The 16262-nt window shown below is 39.7% G+C and overlaps 1 protein-coding gene across 5 annotated transcripts in view; it reads right to left on the bottom strand.

Moving 5' to 3' along the window:
* Nucleotides 1-16262, bottom strand: part of Ros1 (ROS proto-oncogene 1, receptor tyrosine kinase) — a 108078-nt gene that overhangs the window by 16248 nt on the left and 75568 nt on the right. For all 5 annotated transcript variants that reach the window (XM_028772599.1, XM_028772596.1, XM_028772598.1 and 2 more), the window contains exons 34-39: nt 15274-15464; nt 12864-12947; nt 8789-8924; nt 7116-7278; nt 4241-4305; nt 3197-3326 (exon numbers count right to left, since the gene is read on the bottom strand). In XM_028772599.1, the coding sequence (XP_028628432.1) occupies nt 3197-3326; nt 4241-4305; nt 7116-7278; nt 8789-8924; nt 12864-12947; nt 15274-15464 (769 nt within the window). The remainder of the gene's footprint in view (nt 1-3196; nt 3327-4240; nt 4306-7115; nt 7279-8788; nt 8925-12863; nt 12948-15273; nt 15465-16262) is intronic.

The raw sequence follows: 16262 nt of genomic DNA, 5'->3' as shown, positions 1-16262 counted from the left end.
TAAATTACTTAAGAAGACAATTTTCTTATATATAAAATGAATTTAGTACAAGTGACCTTTCAAGATTGAAAATAAGATATGTAGCATAGCCTCTATATAGCAAGGACTTATTAATACCCCTTCTAAATCAGGTCCACTAGGTACTTATGTCATGGCCTATGTCTGAATCCTGTCAGATATTCTGATTGGTTGACTAGCTATTGTATGAACAGAACCCTATGGGCAAACCCCACTTTACTCAAAAACATGTTATGACTCTCTTAAACTTCATAACTTAAGGGTTATGACTACCCTTCTAATAGAATTTCCATGATACTGCCTGCCTGAATCCCTAACCATGTCTCTTATCCCTTATAATAACATGTTGGGTTTCCTCCTCACCCCATATTTGGCCTTCTTAACATTAGATGTTAATCACCTGCCACTTGTATCTTGCTGAACTCTCTAGTCATATTAAAGTTTAATCAAGGTCTATCCCTGCAAATGTTCATCATTCAATGAGGAAATGTTTGCTACTCTTACATCTTCTGCCTTGGTTTTGTCCAAAACATACTAAGTCTTCCAAGTAAGCTACCTCAGCTTTTCCCAACTGGAAATTACACTCCTTCCTCCATGGTCCAGCAATGTATTCCATGCTAATTGCTTTTTCTGTTTTCTCCCTTACATGAATGACATAGAAAGACACAGACAATGTATAACTATGCCCTACCTGTAAGGACTTTGAAATTTCCCATACACTATTTATTTATTAATAAAATGCCATGTGAAAAGTTCCATTAGAGTAAAAGTCACAATCTCCACTGTTCTACCATTACAACTCAAAGAGAAGTTGACAAATTTGACTGCATTTGGAAAGCATCAAGTTTAATTTTACATAATTTTTTCGTGTTTTTCCATCTCAGTATGATCCTAAAACACTAAAACTTAAAAAAAATAAAATAGGAAATCTTTGATTCAATGCTTCAATTCATGGGTAAGAGCGCTACTGTCCCAAAGTGAAAAACTAAGCAACCATTTCTGGGCCTCACTGCTGTTACCTTTTATACTGCCATCTCAGCAAAACATCAGGGACAAGAAAGTTATCCATGCTGCTGATTCTAGCATAGTGTTTCTGAGCACTCCTATATGGAGATGACTGGTCACAAGTGAATAAGCACAAAAGGATGGAGCATGTGTGGTATTGTCATATGGGACACAGCACCCAGCAGCATCTTGTTTTCCATAATGAGAGTATGATAAGTCCCAGGATAGCAAACTATGGTTATCCTGGAGCAAGCATCTACACTGGCTCCAGGGAGGAAGTGTTCAAGAAGTAAACCGAAGTGCTCAGTTATCATTCTAAGTTATAATTCCATCAGAGAGCAAATAGAAAAAAGCAAATGACAAGGAAAACATCAGACCGTGCTTAGGAACTAGCCCACAGATGAGGAAAATTAAATAAAGCCCTCCAATAATAATATTTGGCTCACTCAGCTGCATGTAACAATGAAACCTCATACAGATGTAAACCCAGATACTGATAAGTGGAAAAGCCCAATAGCGATTGGAGAATGAGGAAAAATCCCTCCTGTGTGTGGTGAGGCAGTTTTGTGAGGAAGTCTGTGTTAAAGTCTCTTCCATCTTAGAAAGTGCACACTGGGCACCAGCATAAGCAGAGCATTGGAGAAAACAGGCAAATACCAAAAGATATCTGCAGGCTTGGAAGTGTGTATTAGATTGTGCACAGCCTCCTGGTTTTTACACTATTCACCTTGCTACATACTCTGCTTAGCCATGCAGTGCTTTAAAAATGAAAATGAGTGTTTTAAATCTATAGCTTTAAATTTCAGTGCTTTGCCTCTTGTCTTCTAATCCAAGGTATAAAGTAGGATCCTGCAGGAAAGTGATTTCCTAGCTTCATCCAGCATGCCAGAGTAGTTCCTGGATCTACAGTGTTCCAAGCACTGGAAACAGGTGAATGACCTGGAACCATCAAGAGGGAAGACCTAGAGAACAGGTGTGGATGTCTCGGGGAGGAGAGCAAACAGAACACTGGGTAGATGGAATGAGAGAAGATGCATAAAGTCAAGAGTTTGGCTTCACCCAAAATAAGTTTTAGATGCCGTTGGAGGACACCAAGAAACAAGATCTATAAGTCGACAGGACCGATGCACATAGGAAGTCACAAAGACCACAGCAGCATGCACAGGGCCTGCATGGATCTGCATCAGATGGAGGCCCTAGAGCTGAAAGTAGATATATTCCTCTATCCTTAACCCAGAAGCTATCTCCAATTGATAACTGCTTGAAAATGAAAGTCTTCTTTAAGGGAGCCTCACTGGGGAAACAGACTAACAGTAAGCACCCGAGAGAAAATGGGCAACAGAAAGCCTCCAACCTCCACTGAGATCATATGCATCTTCGGAGGTTCCTTGTCTCATATTGTCTTTTTGTCACTTTTTACACTACAGATCATTTGCATATAGATTTTTTTAAAATGGGATTCCTGAATTTGGGTCTCTGAATCATTCTCGTGCCTTTGGGAGAGTGGGGAGTAGTGATGCTCAATAGGACTCTTTTCCTTCTGTTTGTTTTGTTCAGTTCTGACCTGATAGTTTCATTTCATATCATATCATAATCCCTTAGAAGCCTGTTTGTTTTCTAATGAGAGACAGAAAGGGAGTGGATCTGGGAGAGGGGAGTAAGGGAAGAACTGGGAAGGAATAGAAGGAGGAGAAACTGTAATCAGGATATACAATATGAGAAAAAAATCTGCTTTCAATAGAAGGGGGAAAATGAGCAAAAAGAAAATCCAAATAGTTCTGCCATCCTGAAGATGACAAGCTATTCCTGATCCCAGCAAGATCAAGGTCAGCAGATCCACCCAACAGCAAAGGTTAGTAGACTTTAACATTGGAAATAAATTTTGGGGATAGACAGAGTAATTCCACATAATTCCTATACTGGGGTGGGGGTACCCTTCTGTTTATAAGAGGTTTGTTTTCTCATCAAGTACTAAAACCAGGCTCAGATATTAGCTCAGCGTTCTAACTATCCTAATCTAACATGAAGAAAACGTGCACTTTCTTTCTATAGCTGCCTTCAAAGCTTCTCCCACCAGCTAAAGCTGCTGTGCACGGAACTTGAAGAAAATCAACAGGACGTTCTAGCGATTTACTTTAGGAAGCCAATACCGCAGACGCCACCGCCTACCTACCGTTGTCCCCCGAGCTTTGCGCAGATAGCTTAGAAGGTCTCCCCCTTCCATCAGTTCCAGAATAATGTACTGGGGTTCACTCAGCAGACAGACTCCCAGCTGCCTCAGAATGTTGGGGTGATTAAACTTGCTGGAAGGTGAAAAGACACAAGCCAGATGACATGGCAGTGATATCGGTCCCAGCTAGGGTCTACATGTAATAGAGCAGTTCTTTGCCCAGAGCATCCTTTCAAAGACCTCACTAACTTTAAGAAGAAAAAGTTTCCCTACGTCCCATGTGCTGGCCTTAAGAAGGAAACATGGCAACCCCTAGTGGCCAGTGCATCTGAGTAGAATAGAAGGGGTTTTAGAAGAAATAATGTTTCTCACTATATGGGTTTTATGATAGAGAAAGAGCAATTTTGACTAATAGCTTTCTTCAAGAGATAGATGAAAGCGTATCTGTGTCATCACAATTATGTTAAATGCCCTTTCCCTTTCAGAGAAACAACTCAGATCCTCAGGTTTCGGCCTCTGGGTTGTGAAGACACCAGAGTGAGAAAGGCCCAAGTCTAACTAGAGGACCCAGCTTGACTTCCCATGAGCCTTTGCCTGCTGCATCTCCTTAAGATGTCCTTGAGTAGTTCTCATGACTGCCACCTGCTGGAATCTTGCCGACTAGTTCCTAGGCAAAACATATTCTTGCTAATAGAACATATGAAAGAACACTCCTCCTGGGTCTGTTTGACCCATTATCCCTCATTAAGAATAGGCACGTTGTAAAAGCAAAAGAGCCTCAGAATTTGCTTGCAGAATATACTCTTAATTGAAGATGAGAGATGGGAGGACAGTTTGTCTGAGAACTGCCTACCCAGGCTCTTAAGATTGGCTTCTATGGAATATTTAATGCTACAGGTGTGTTTCCTTTTAAAGTTTTTTGTTGACATTTATTTTCAGGATGATCTGATTGTTACTAGGTCATTTGAGGTGTTAAAAATCCAAAGAGAAAGGAGATCTTCCCATCCATACTTGTCAGAGAAAATCACTGCTTGAGATATGCAATACCTCATCAGGTGTGCCTCCTTCAGGAACTCAATCTTCTCCTGGTCTGTTGAACCCTTCTTCAAGGTCTGCAAGAAATGGAGGCAAGTAAGAAATCAGACACTGGGAGCCCAGTGAATTAGTTGAGACAAGGTTTGCTTTATTTTGTTTTGTTGCTTGTTTCATCTTCTTTGGGGTGTGTGTGTGTGTGTGTGTGTGTGTGTGCATGCGTGTGCACGCGCACGTGTGGTTGGTTTTTTCTTTCATTGTTATAGTCGTTTTATGCTTTCTTTGCTTTTGTTTTTGTTTTTGCAATATCTACTCTGATATCTGGAACTAAATAACAGATATAGCATGTGCATATGATCTGTGCCTGACTGTTGATACTGTGTAAGTTCCCTAAAACTACCATTATTGCTACTGTTTAATCAAGACTATCTCAGTGAACTAGATAAGGGGTAGAGTAACAGTTATGTAAGGTCCCTCTGAAAAATGAATGTTTCTTGTTTTGTGGGATTTGTAATTACTACATTGTCTATTTACTTTATATGTAAGGCTGTTTCCTATAGGTATGTTGGTACAACACAAGTGCACAGAGGCTGTGGAATTCAGAAGAGATCATCGGAGCTCCTGGGATTAGGGTGACAAATGCTTGTGACCTGACATATGAGTTCTGGTAATCAAAACCAGATCTCCTAGAAGAGTAGCCAGTGATCCTAATGATTGAGACCTCTCGCCATATATAGAACTAGGGAAAAAAATTAAAACACACTAATTTGGTCATTAATGGGTCAGCATATTTTCAGATTTTCTTCTCAGTATCTGCTTTCCCACCTTACTTGAAATCACTTCTTAGTTCTTTCTAGTTTTTTGTTTGTTTGTTTGGTTGATTTTTTGGTTGGTTGGTTGGTTGATTGTTTTTTTAGAAGAAAGTTGCCTGTTATTAGTCAATAAATGAAAGTTAATTGTGAGAATCAATTCTTAAAGTCTCCAATCTCCCTGACATAAGTCATGGGAGGGCAGCCCGAGTTGGTTCTCCAATCTCTTTGTCATAAATCATGAGAGGCCAGCCTGGGCTAGTTCATCAATCTTTCTGTCATAAGCCACTGGAGTCCAGCCTGGGTTAGTTCTTCAATAAATCACAGGAGGTCAGCCTGAGCTGGTTCTCCAATCTCTTTGCCATTAAGTTTCAGTTTCAGGCAATGAAACATGAGAGAAACTGGTGTGGTGGAGAGTTTTATAGAAAACTTTCCCCCAGCCTAGAATATATTGAGAGACAAATTTTGCAAAAGTTAGGCCAGAAAAATACAGATAAATCTTCCTGAGATTTCGAGTGTCTGAGGTAATTAAATCAGGTAACAGGTCTTGCTTTTGTTTCTAAGGTAAGTCAGAGATTGTCAGAGATATTGGGGACTAATTGGAAGCTCCATTGTTCATGCTGTCCCCAGAGCTCAGGGAAGATAGAGAAAATGAACAGAACCCTAAAAAGAGACCTTAACTAAATTGCCCTCAGAAACTGGCACTGGCTAGTGTCCCTTGTCTTATCCCTGTTCCGAGCCCGGAACACCCCTCTTGTCCAGGAGCCCCACTCTGTTGACTCTGGCTCTTGATTCACCCGCCTCCCAAAAATGACTTTTCAGGTTAATAAGAGGCTGTTCCTGTCTCTCTTTTTTATTGTATATTTTATTTATTTACATTTCAGATGTGGTCTCATTTTTCCATTACCCCTCCCTAGAAACCACCTTTCTCATCCCACCTCCTCCTTTTTGCTTTCATATCATTTTAATTACATGCAAGTATTAAGGTGAGTTCTAGGTTGAGGAACTAGCAATACAATAGCTGCAAATAGTGAAGGAAAAAGCAAAACAATAAACACAAATAGTCAAAGAACAAGCAAGGCAATAAACAAAGTCCTATGATCACTGTTTCTAAGGGCTTATCAGGATGACCAAAATATCTGAGCCTACTTTCCTTTTTTGAGCCTAGCCCAAAGTCACTTTTATGTCTGAAGACCTGTTCTAGCCTAATATTTAGATTCCTGCCTGAAATTACTTCTTTGTTCTAGCCTAATGCCAGATTCCTGCCTGAAGCCCACTTCCTTGGCCAATGTCATATTTTTGTAAAGCAGCCCATTTCCTTGTCCTTGGCCCATGTTAGATTCTTACCAAGCAGACCCCAAAGCTCTCTGCTTCCCCCACACACACACATACCTTTTGCATTTCATAAACAAGACTGAACCTGTCTTAGGTCGTTCTGCCAAGAATGCCTTCCTTACCCATCATGGAATACACATTATCAAAAGCAATGCACTTATGTATTAGGTTGGTAAGACATAAGAATCTTACCCATCCTTGGCTTGCCAGTCTGTTAATTTAATAACTCTATCTAGGGGTTGTCTCAGTTTTTAAATGTTAATTTATTTTATGTGTGTAAATATTTTGTCTGCTTGTAGGTATATGTACCACATGTGTGCCTGGTGTCATTGGAGGCCAGAAAGGGGTGTTAGGATCCTCTGGACCTGGAGATAGATGGTTGTAACCACCATGTAGGTTCTAAGACCAAACCCAAGTCCTGTAAGAGCAACAAGCACTCTTAACCACTGAGCACACTCTCCAGCTCCAGATTTATCCTAGTTTTTAGTTGACATACTATTTATATATAATTTTGCTGTACAATGTGATGTTTTGATTTATAGGTCCATTGGGTAAGGGACAAATCCAGGCTACTTGCATATTTATCACATTAAACTTTTCTCATTTTTGTATTAGTAAGTAGATGGAAATTCTGTTGTGAGACATACAACGCATCTTACTAACTGTGCTAGAATGCCTCTTATCAACCAGTAGCTCTGGATGTTTATGGAGTCATATCTGTGACAGGATCTGGAGATCCACATTACCTTCACAGCCACTTTGATTTCTCCACTTCCCACTCCTAGAATGTCTACAGCTGTGCCTTCATACACTTCTCCGAAAGCTCCACTTCCCAACAAAAGGCGCAGGCTCAGCTTTTCCCGAGGGAAGGCAGGAAGATTTTCAATCTCCTCTTGGGTTGGAAGTGTACTGTAAAATAACAGTATGTTTGTTTTCCCCCAAGAGCCTTAGGTTTACATGTTTATATTTGAAAGAAATCGAGAGATATCAGTGCTTGGTGGCCCTGCACATTCTAATAGAGTGATGAGGAATTCTGTTCTCCAACACTCTCCTACTCTATCAGCTTTTACATGGAGTATGTCACTTTACTGAACACTGACATTTCTATAGAAGCATGAAGGTGGAGGCTACCCCAAGGCTTCTATTGCAGCTGCTCCTCTCAAAACGTGGAGTTATAAAATGCTCTAGGTTGCAGATCCATGGAAAAGCCACTGCAGATGAAGAAAATAGCAACAGAAGCAGCTGAGCCTTGAAGTATTCACTTCATCTGTCTCACATACCTGCTCTCGTGCCAAACAGGATTTACTATGACCAAAAAGTCAGCTCCTCCACCACCACTTTAGCCTTCAAAAGTCGAGTCTTCACCTGGGAAGACTGTGGTGTTGGTACTTAATCTATATTAAGTACATGTTGAGGTTTTTGTTTTGTTTTATTTTGTTTTTCAAGAATCGTTTTTTAAAAAGCTATTATTTATTTTTATTTTATGTGTATCAATTGGTGTTTTGCCAGCATGTATGCCTGTGTTGAGGGTGACTAGTCCCCTGGAACTAGAGTTACAGATAGTTATAAACTGGCATATAGGTGCTGGAAATTGAACTCTAGTTCTCTGGAAGGGCAGCCAATGTTCTTAACTACTGAAATCATCTCTCCAGGCCCAGAAGAAACTTAAATATCAGATACACAGTGTTTCCTAAAAATAACCAACCCCCCCCCCAAAACAAAAACCTCTGAAGAGCTGATTTGATTCATGTCTGTATCTACTTTAAATTCTGTTTCATGGAGGTGGGGGGTGCTCTTTCAGAGGAAAAGAGGAAGGAGGATGGGGGAAGAAGTCTGAAAAGGGGATCAGGAGGGGGACTGCATCTGGGATGAAAATAAATAAATGATTAATAAAAATAAATAAATCTAGTTTTGTAATTTCAGAAGGCAAGGCCTATGACCATAGGATTCTTTTTACAGAGAGTATGACATAGTATCTCCTGCAAATAAATACTTATTTTCCTTAATTTCCTTATTTTCTTAAGGTTTAAAACTCATCTGTCTTAAAGAGACACTGTGAGTGATTGTCATACAGCTTCTACAATGGAATAATAAGATACATTCAAGCCCTTAGAATTTTCTCCCTTTCTCAGTCTCTATTGCCATTCAATTAACTACATTCTTTTCACAATAATTTCTTCTTAAGTTGATTTTTGAATCACAAAACTAAACAATGGAAGGCAATGGATTTGTCTCTATTTTTCTTATAGGATAACCACATAGTTCACGATTTTGTCCCATGCCACATTTGAGACTAGAAGCAAATGTTACTGACAATGACACCCGAAAATCCCTGGGAAATGTAGGACTATGTGGACACCCTTGTTACTGGGCCCACACTCTGCTTGTGTGATCCAAGAAGATGGCCTGGGCCACATACTGTACTGCATAGCAGGCATTGGCCAGTCCCACACCAGCCGCCAGGCCTCGAAGCTCAGCCAACTCTTTGTCGTTGTTGTTGAGAACTGAGAGGCCTTCCTTGGATGCTTTGTGATTTTTCAAGCTTCTATGCCAGACTACAAGAAAACAGACGATTTATTAAGTAAGATACTACTTTTTTCCATTAAGAAATGGTAGTGTGTTTTAAGGACACATGTGTGTCTAAACACTGTTGGCAAAATGCCAGTTTGATTTTAAAATATTCCTGTGATAAAAATTTTAAATTAAATCTGAGCAAAATTCCATACAAATGCCACACAAGTCATATATTTTTAAACATAGAATTAACTATATTACTTACAACTCCAAATAAACTTTGAAGTATACCTTTAGAATGTACTTCTCAAAATTACCTACAAGTTAAAACCAAACTAAGTTCTAAAACTTGCAAAATAATTATTAATGAAACAAACCTGTGCAATCAGACATTGCCATCACACTCCAGTAGATCTGAAGGAACACTTCCAACACAATGGCACATTTAAAATGCTTTCAGTTTCTCTCTCAGTCCTCTGGCTAAGATTGAGTGTAAAACATCATCGATGTGATGTGTAAGGCAGAAATGTGTGTGTCAGAGCCAGAGAGATGACTCATCGAACAAAACACTTGCTGCACAAGCACGGTGACCTGGTTTGGATCCCAGCACCCAGTTAAATGATGAGTAGGTAGCACCCATCTATAACCCCAGTGTTGGAGGTAGAGGTCAGAGACAGGCAGATCTTGGGGACCTGCAAGACAGCCAGCCTAGCTGATCAGAGAGGTCCAGCTTCAGTGTCAGACTGTCTCAAAAAATAAAGTGGATGGGGATAGAAAAAGACTTTTGACATTGACCCCTTTTCCCCACACATACATACACATGTGCACACACACACATGCACACTCAATGAACATGCACATGTGTACACTGATGTGCACACATACGTACATGCACACACATAAGCACACATGTGCATATTCAAACACATGAAACATGTATGCTCCTTTGCAATGTTTAGCTTTCCCAGAGTTGGGTGGCCTCCTCAAAATAAAAGCTCAGCTCTGTTCAAAGTATTCTCTGATATTTTTTCACAGCAGTGCAGAGACAGAAATACAAAAGAATATATGTCTGTTGTTCATAAATATGTAGAAATTGTCTTTAATAAACAGCAGCATTGGTCCTGCATACTTGTAGAACTTGTGATTTGTATTCTCCCCTTTCCACATCATGCTCAGTTTTCATAATGATAAAAAATTTTTTGATAAAGATTAAAATACAATTATGTCAGTACGACTACAGACATCAAAATCAGCAAAAATGCTTTAGAAATGATTATTTAAAATTTGAACTTTTGCATGGAGTGCCCACCTAGAATCTGAGTGCTTGGGAGGTTGAGGCAGCAGGAGCACAAATTCCAAACCAGCCTATTCTAAATTTTAGTCAGCTCTGGTCCTCATCCCCCAAAATCAATTTTAAAAAGTCAACCATTTTTCTTAGTTCCTTGCATATCTGAAAGTTTTACCTAAGTAGCATTCCATCTAGGAGGACTGCACAGGACGGCTTCTAGCATCTTTAACAAAGCACTTTCTAAGCATCACACGCTCTCATCCAGGCATCCTCATTCAGAGACACTGCCTCATTCTTCTGCTAATCTCCTCTTGCCAATAACCCTAAAAGTCCAACTGTGGCTGTCAGCACTCTTCCATGTCACTGTAACCCACATCTCATGTCATAACATCCTGATGTATCTTCTCAAACATGTATGTCTTACTTCCATTATTAAAGGACAAGCTCCTGGAGTCACTGAGAATAGTTTGTAGCTTCTTTTCCTGGCATGAGGTTCATGTTGCATATCAGATATAGCCTCTCACTAACCCACAGACTGCCAGTACTTACTTTTAAGCCATTGTTTCAATTTTACAGAGCCCTCAGCACAATGCAATTCCTAGAGAATTGCTGCTTTTCATTATTTTAATAACTTAGTCTTTGCGCATGCACTCACACGTTCCTACTAGTAAGACCACATATGCCACCAACAAAATTAAAAACTGAATTAACTTAGCTCCACCCAAAGTCCACAAATTCCAAGCACAATAAAGACCTTCACGTCCTGAGAATGTCAGAGATCTGCAGGATGTCTCAGAAGCACACGAAACATTGAAATGATCTCATCTTCACCCACTAGAGTCATGGGCTCAAGCAATGGTGATGGAGAAATAGGCAAGCAAAGGTGAGATGAAGTTTTCCTTGTGCAACATGCCTCCCAGCAGAAAGAAGACAAGCAGACAAGCCTATATGCCAACTGCCAAATATACCACAGTCAGACATGAAACTCTGGAGGCATCAGCTGTGCCATATGCAGACTCCCTGGAACCACAAGTTAAAATCCTAGCAGGCTCCACACAAAAGATTAGCTACCCCTCTTAGCTGAAGGATTCATATGCGTTATCTGGGTGGATTCTTTTTCCAAGTTTGAAGAAAGCTTTAATTAATACTGGCCAGGTTGATGGACTCTGTAGCCAGGTCCATCTCTGGGTTCCCACTCTGAAAATGGCTGGGTGGATTTTTCTTTAAATGAAACCTCAGTTCAGGTTCAAAGTGTTGTTTGAAACCTTTTACTTCCAATCACTCTGACGAAAGAATAATGGTTGGGAAATTTAATTAAATAGTAGCTTTATTTATTTATTTATTTATTTACGTATTTATTTATTTAGAGAGAAAGAGAGAATCCAACCTTGTGTTTGTAGCTTTTCCTTTGCCTTTCCCTTGTAACTTTCTCTATTAAACACAGTAAGCCACAGCTTTCTGAATATGTGCTAGAATTTTTTTCTGGTATCATACCCTTCCTGTAATTCTGTGTTGGGGAGCACTCTCAGTGTCAACAGTAGACAAAAAGCTCATGTATCTTATAACCCAAACCAAGACATGTAGGCAATTAAACAAATGTAATGTGTTGACATTTATTATACAATAGGAATAAGCCAGAAGGTATGATCATGGTGATATCCCTCTGGGCCCAACTTTTCATAATCTATTTTGGGTTTTCTGTGTTTATATCATAATTAAACATTAAAAAGTTGGAGAGCTTTAAGGAATAACGACATACTAACATAAAATAAGCTGTAGGAAATAGCTATCTGACCTAATTCTGCTGTTTTTCAATCCTTTGTAAATGAACAGGGATTTGAAGTAAGCCTATCAGTCATCAAAAAGCAAGAGTAAGTCCTACAGGCCAGAAATGGGTCTCCTGTGAGAGGCCCTATTCATTCCAAACTGAGCTGTCTGCTTGGGGACCAAAGCTATCCCAACCAGTGACTCACACTAGCCTACCATTAATCCTACACTGTTTTTGTATCTATGGTTACTTTTATTTATATTCTAACCTACAAATCACAGAACACTTGAAATAGCCAATCAGAAACAAGCACGGTTTTATAGCAAGCTAAAATAGAGTATCTTCACAAATAGTTGTATCTTAAGTGTATATTATATATTGTGATGTATTAGCCATGAGCTAGTTGCCCCATGGTTTGCATCCACAGTATTCCTCAAAGGTGCACATGTTAAAGTCTAGCCATCAGCTTGACATCTTGGAGATACAGAGGTTAGGGCCTAATGGGAGGACTTCTTGTGTGGAGAACATGTTCTTGGAGGTGATGATGGGACCCCAGCTCCATTCTCTTTCTCTTCCATTTCTGGCTGTGAGATGTGGACATTACTACATCACACTCCTGTCATGAGGGGCTGCCACACACCCAAAGCAACAAGAACACTTGATCATTAACCAACACTTTCAAAACTGTAAGCCAAAATAAACCTTTATGTGAAAAAAAACCTAGCACATCCCTTGAATCAAATAAAAGAAAAAATTATAGAAGTTAGTAGCTAAGAAAAGACAGCCAAGGGCAATGCTGTGAACTTTATGAACTTATTTAATAAGGTTATGTTTCATGTATTAAATTAGATAAACTGAAAGATAAATCAGTCAATATGGTCTAATAAAAATTTATTACCTGCTTGTAAAATCTATGATACTCACCAAAGGTCAGTGGGACTGTAGCAACCAGAAATATCCCAACTATGATAGTAAGTATAAAACTTGTTTCTGTTATCCAAAAACCATCTAAAGACAGAAGTTTGAACAAAAATTAATTCACACAAAAACCCAAATTGTTCCATTTATTCCCAAGCGTGTGTGTGAACTCTGTGAGTTCAAAGCCAGCTTGGTCTACAGAGTGAGTTCCAGGACAACTAGGGCTACACAGAGAAACCCTGTCTCAGGGGCTGCGGGTATCTTACAGTACAATCAATAAACAAAATAAATGAGGTTAAATTTCTTGATATTACAGTGATGAAAATGTAGCCAAGTGATAGAGTGCTTACTTTGAATGTGCAAAGTCCAGGGTTCAATACAGAGAGAGAGAGAGAGAGAGAGAGAGGGGGGGGGGGGGGAGAGAGAGGGGAAAAGAGAGAGAGGAAAAGAGAGAGAAAGAAAGAAAGAGAGAGAGAAAGAGGAAAAGAGAGAGAAAGAGAGAGAGAGAGAGAGAGAGAGAGAGAGAGAGAAACTTCCACCAGCCAGATGACTCAACTTTTATTGAAGAATCTAAATCACAATGCTACTTTATACACAGATCATATAAACTGAGAATCAGTTCAAGAATGCAGTGGAAGTATGAAAAGTCAGACTTAGAATGAATGTGATGAGAAAGTGAAGACATAAAGATTCTAGTGATATTGTATTCAAATAAAGATCACAATGCAGTCTATTCAGAAAAGGAATCACCTAACCAGCACCAGTGGCAAAAAGGAAACCCCAAGTAAAGGATTCATGGGAAGTGTAGGCTGGTCTTTGTGGCTGAAGGAAACATAAGGCCAAAGACCTAATGAAAAAGCTTCGTCCCAGGGACAGATGCTAGGAACATGAACCACATGGCGGTGTGGTGGAAGGCCACAGGAGGCTTCACATGCCACAGTGAAATCAGTTAGTGGAACCATTTCACATCACTCAAAGATGGGCTAAGTATCCGTCTTGTGCGTGAGATAAACTGTCAGCAGTGTGGTTAAGCTGAGAGCACAGACAAGAAAGGATATCTTAAATCAAGAAAGCCAATGTAGAAATAGAGATGTGAGAATTGACCAGTGAGGAATTAAGATGATGAACCAGCAAGCTGGGTCATCAGGTAAAGGTGTTTGCCACCAAGTCTAGTAATTGGAGTTTGATCCTCATGACCCACATAGGAAGTGAGAACCAACTCTTAAAAGTTGTTCTCTTCCTGAACATATATTACTAAGGCAGGCAAGTGTCCACACATGCACATAAGCAAAGAAATAAATGTAAATTTTTAAAAAGAGGAATTGACATCAATTGAAATCATTTGAAGTTATTGACTAGAGAAAGAGAGAAATCAAATGTGACATGGAAGTTTCCAGCCTATAAGTCCTGATTAGTTTTGTTGTCTACTTGACACACCCAAGAAGAAGGATATCCAATTAAAGAATTGCATCATTCAGATGTTCATGGGTATGTCTGTGGGGGCATTTTTTTTATTATTTCTGATGAATGGAGAATGACCTAGCTCACTCTGGTACCAACAACCCCAGGCAGCTGGGCCCAGGATTCATAAGGAAGGTAGCCAGATATGAGCTCAGAGACAACCAATCCAGCTGCTTTTCTCTGTGGTTTCTGCTTCAGTTCCTACCTCTGGCTTCCCATCTTGAGCTCGTCTTCCCTTCCTTGTGGACTATAAGCTGAGTCCTATAACCTAACTATAAACTCATATATATCCCCAAACTGACTCTAGTCAGGGTGGTTTGGTTTGGTTTGGTTTGGTTTGGTTTGGTTTGGTTTGGTTTGGTTTGGTTTGGTTTGGTTTGATTTTTACTACACAGATGTTAAGATGCATAAGCAAAGGTAGGACTCGATGGAACAGATAGATAAGAAGAAAGACACAGAGTCATTCTAAGTCTGTCAGGTAAAAGAGAGCAGTAACAAGTAGATACTACTCATGGCCAAAAAGACCGAGGGCAGATAATAGACACTCTTGGAAGTCTGTGTAAGAGCATGGAATTAGGGTGGTAGACAGTCAAGAGTGACCACCTATTACTGAGAAGTGATAAGAATGATGTTTTAAAGCTAGGCATGGTGTCACACGCCTTTAATTCCAGCTCTCAGGAGCTCAAGGCCAGTCTGTTCTACAAAATGAGTTCCTGGACAGCCAGAGCTGTTACGCAGAAAAACACCATCTCAATAAAACTAGAAGAAATCAAAACAAAAAAAAATGAAAGTTTAAGAAGAATACACCAGATAAGTTGACCCATTCAGTAGCTTGTATGGTTGATTATTCAGCTGCCTTGTCTGTTCATGTCTGTTGCTAATACTAAGTGTGTATCTATCCTTGGAACTAATTTTTGTGTAATAAATCAGTGTACAGACAGATATGTTAACATACCTTCCACTAATGTAATATCTTCACTGATTTCACTATATTCTCCAAATCCAATTTCATTTGCAGCTACTACTCTGAACTGAAATGTTCCTTTGAGGTTTTTTGACTTCCATGTGCAAATGCTACTGCAGGACCCATTAAACACCACCTTCCATGTTAAACTCTGGTTCTGTGAATCATTTGAAATGCCTTTTCTGCAAAAAGAAACAGTAGATTAATAGACATTGACCATACATAAAACAGTGTGGGGTTATTTCTAGTCACTTATCACACACTTGACCCTTGACTTTACCTCTGCTGCATGATTTGCTGCAGAACACAGTGTGTTTATTAAAGACTTAGTGATTCAAACCAACTGAACCCACAAAAAGAGAAAGCTGGTGATTCCCACTCCTACTGTTCAAAATGCAGGAAATTGCTAATCTCCAAACACATAATTACTTCACAGTTTTTAGTTCAAAAGTTTGCACTTATTTCTTTTCCATTTTTAATGTTTTCTTTTCTGCATGTATATGTGGTGCATATATGCATGTATGTATATTGCCCTGTATGATTGTCCAGACCATATGAAGACATTGGGTGTCCTACTCCATCACTTTCTGCCTTTTTCCCTTGTGCCAATGTCTCTCACTAAACCTAAAGGTAGACTGGTGACCAGCAAGCCCCAGTGAAGCTGCCTCCACCTGTGTTATAGGCATGTACACAGCCACACCTGGCTTTTTATGTGGGGTCTGGGGATTCAAACTCAAGGCCTTATGTTTTCTCAGTAAGTACTCTTATCCACTGAGCCATCTCCCTAGTCTTTTTGTTTGTTTGTTTGTTTGTTTGGTTGGTTGGTTGGTTGGTTGGTTGATCAGTTGGTTGGTGGCTTGGTTGGTTGGTTGGTTGGGTTTTTTAAATAGAGCTATTTTGGCAGCCAGGATGCCCTTGAACACATGATCCTTCAGTTCTTGCCGTCTGAGTTCTCGGATTACATGTGTGCATACCATACT

The sequence above is a fragment of the Grammomys surdaster genome, unplaced genomic scaffold (assembly GCF_004785775.1).
Source record: "Grammomys surdaster isolate TR1022 unplaced genomic scaffold, NIH_TR_1.0 215, whole genome shotgun sequence".
In the NCBI taxonomy this organism is placed as follows: Eukaryota; Metazoa; Chordata; class Mammalia; order Rodentia; family Muridae; genus Grammomys; species Grammomys surdaster.
Note: the sequence above shows the minus strand (reverse complement) of the source record. Positions and strands in the feature narration are given on the sequence as shown.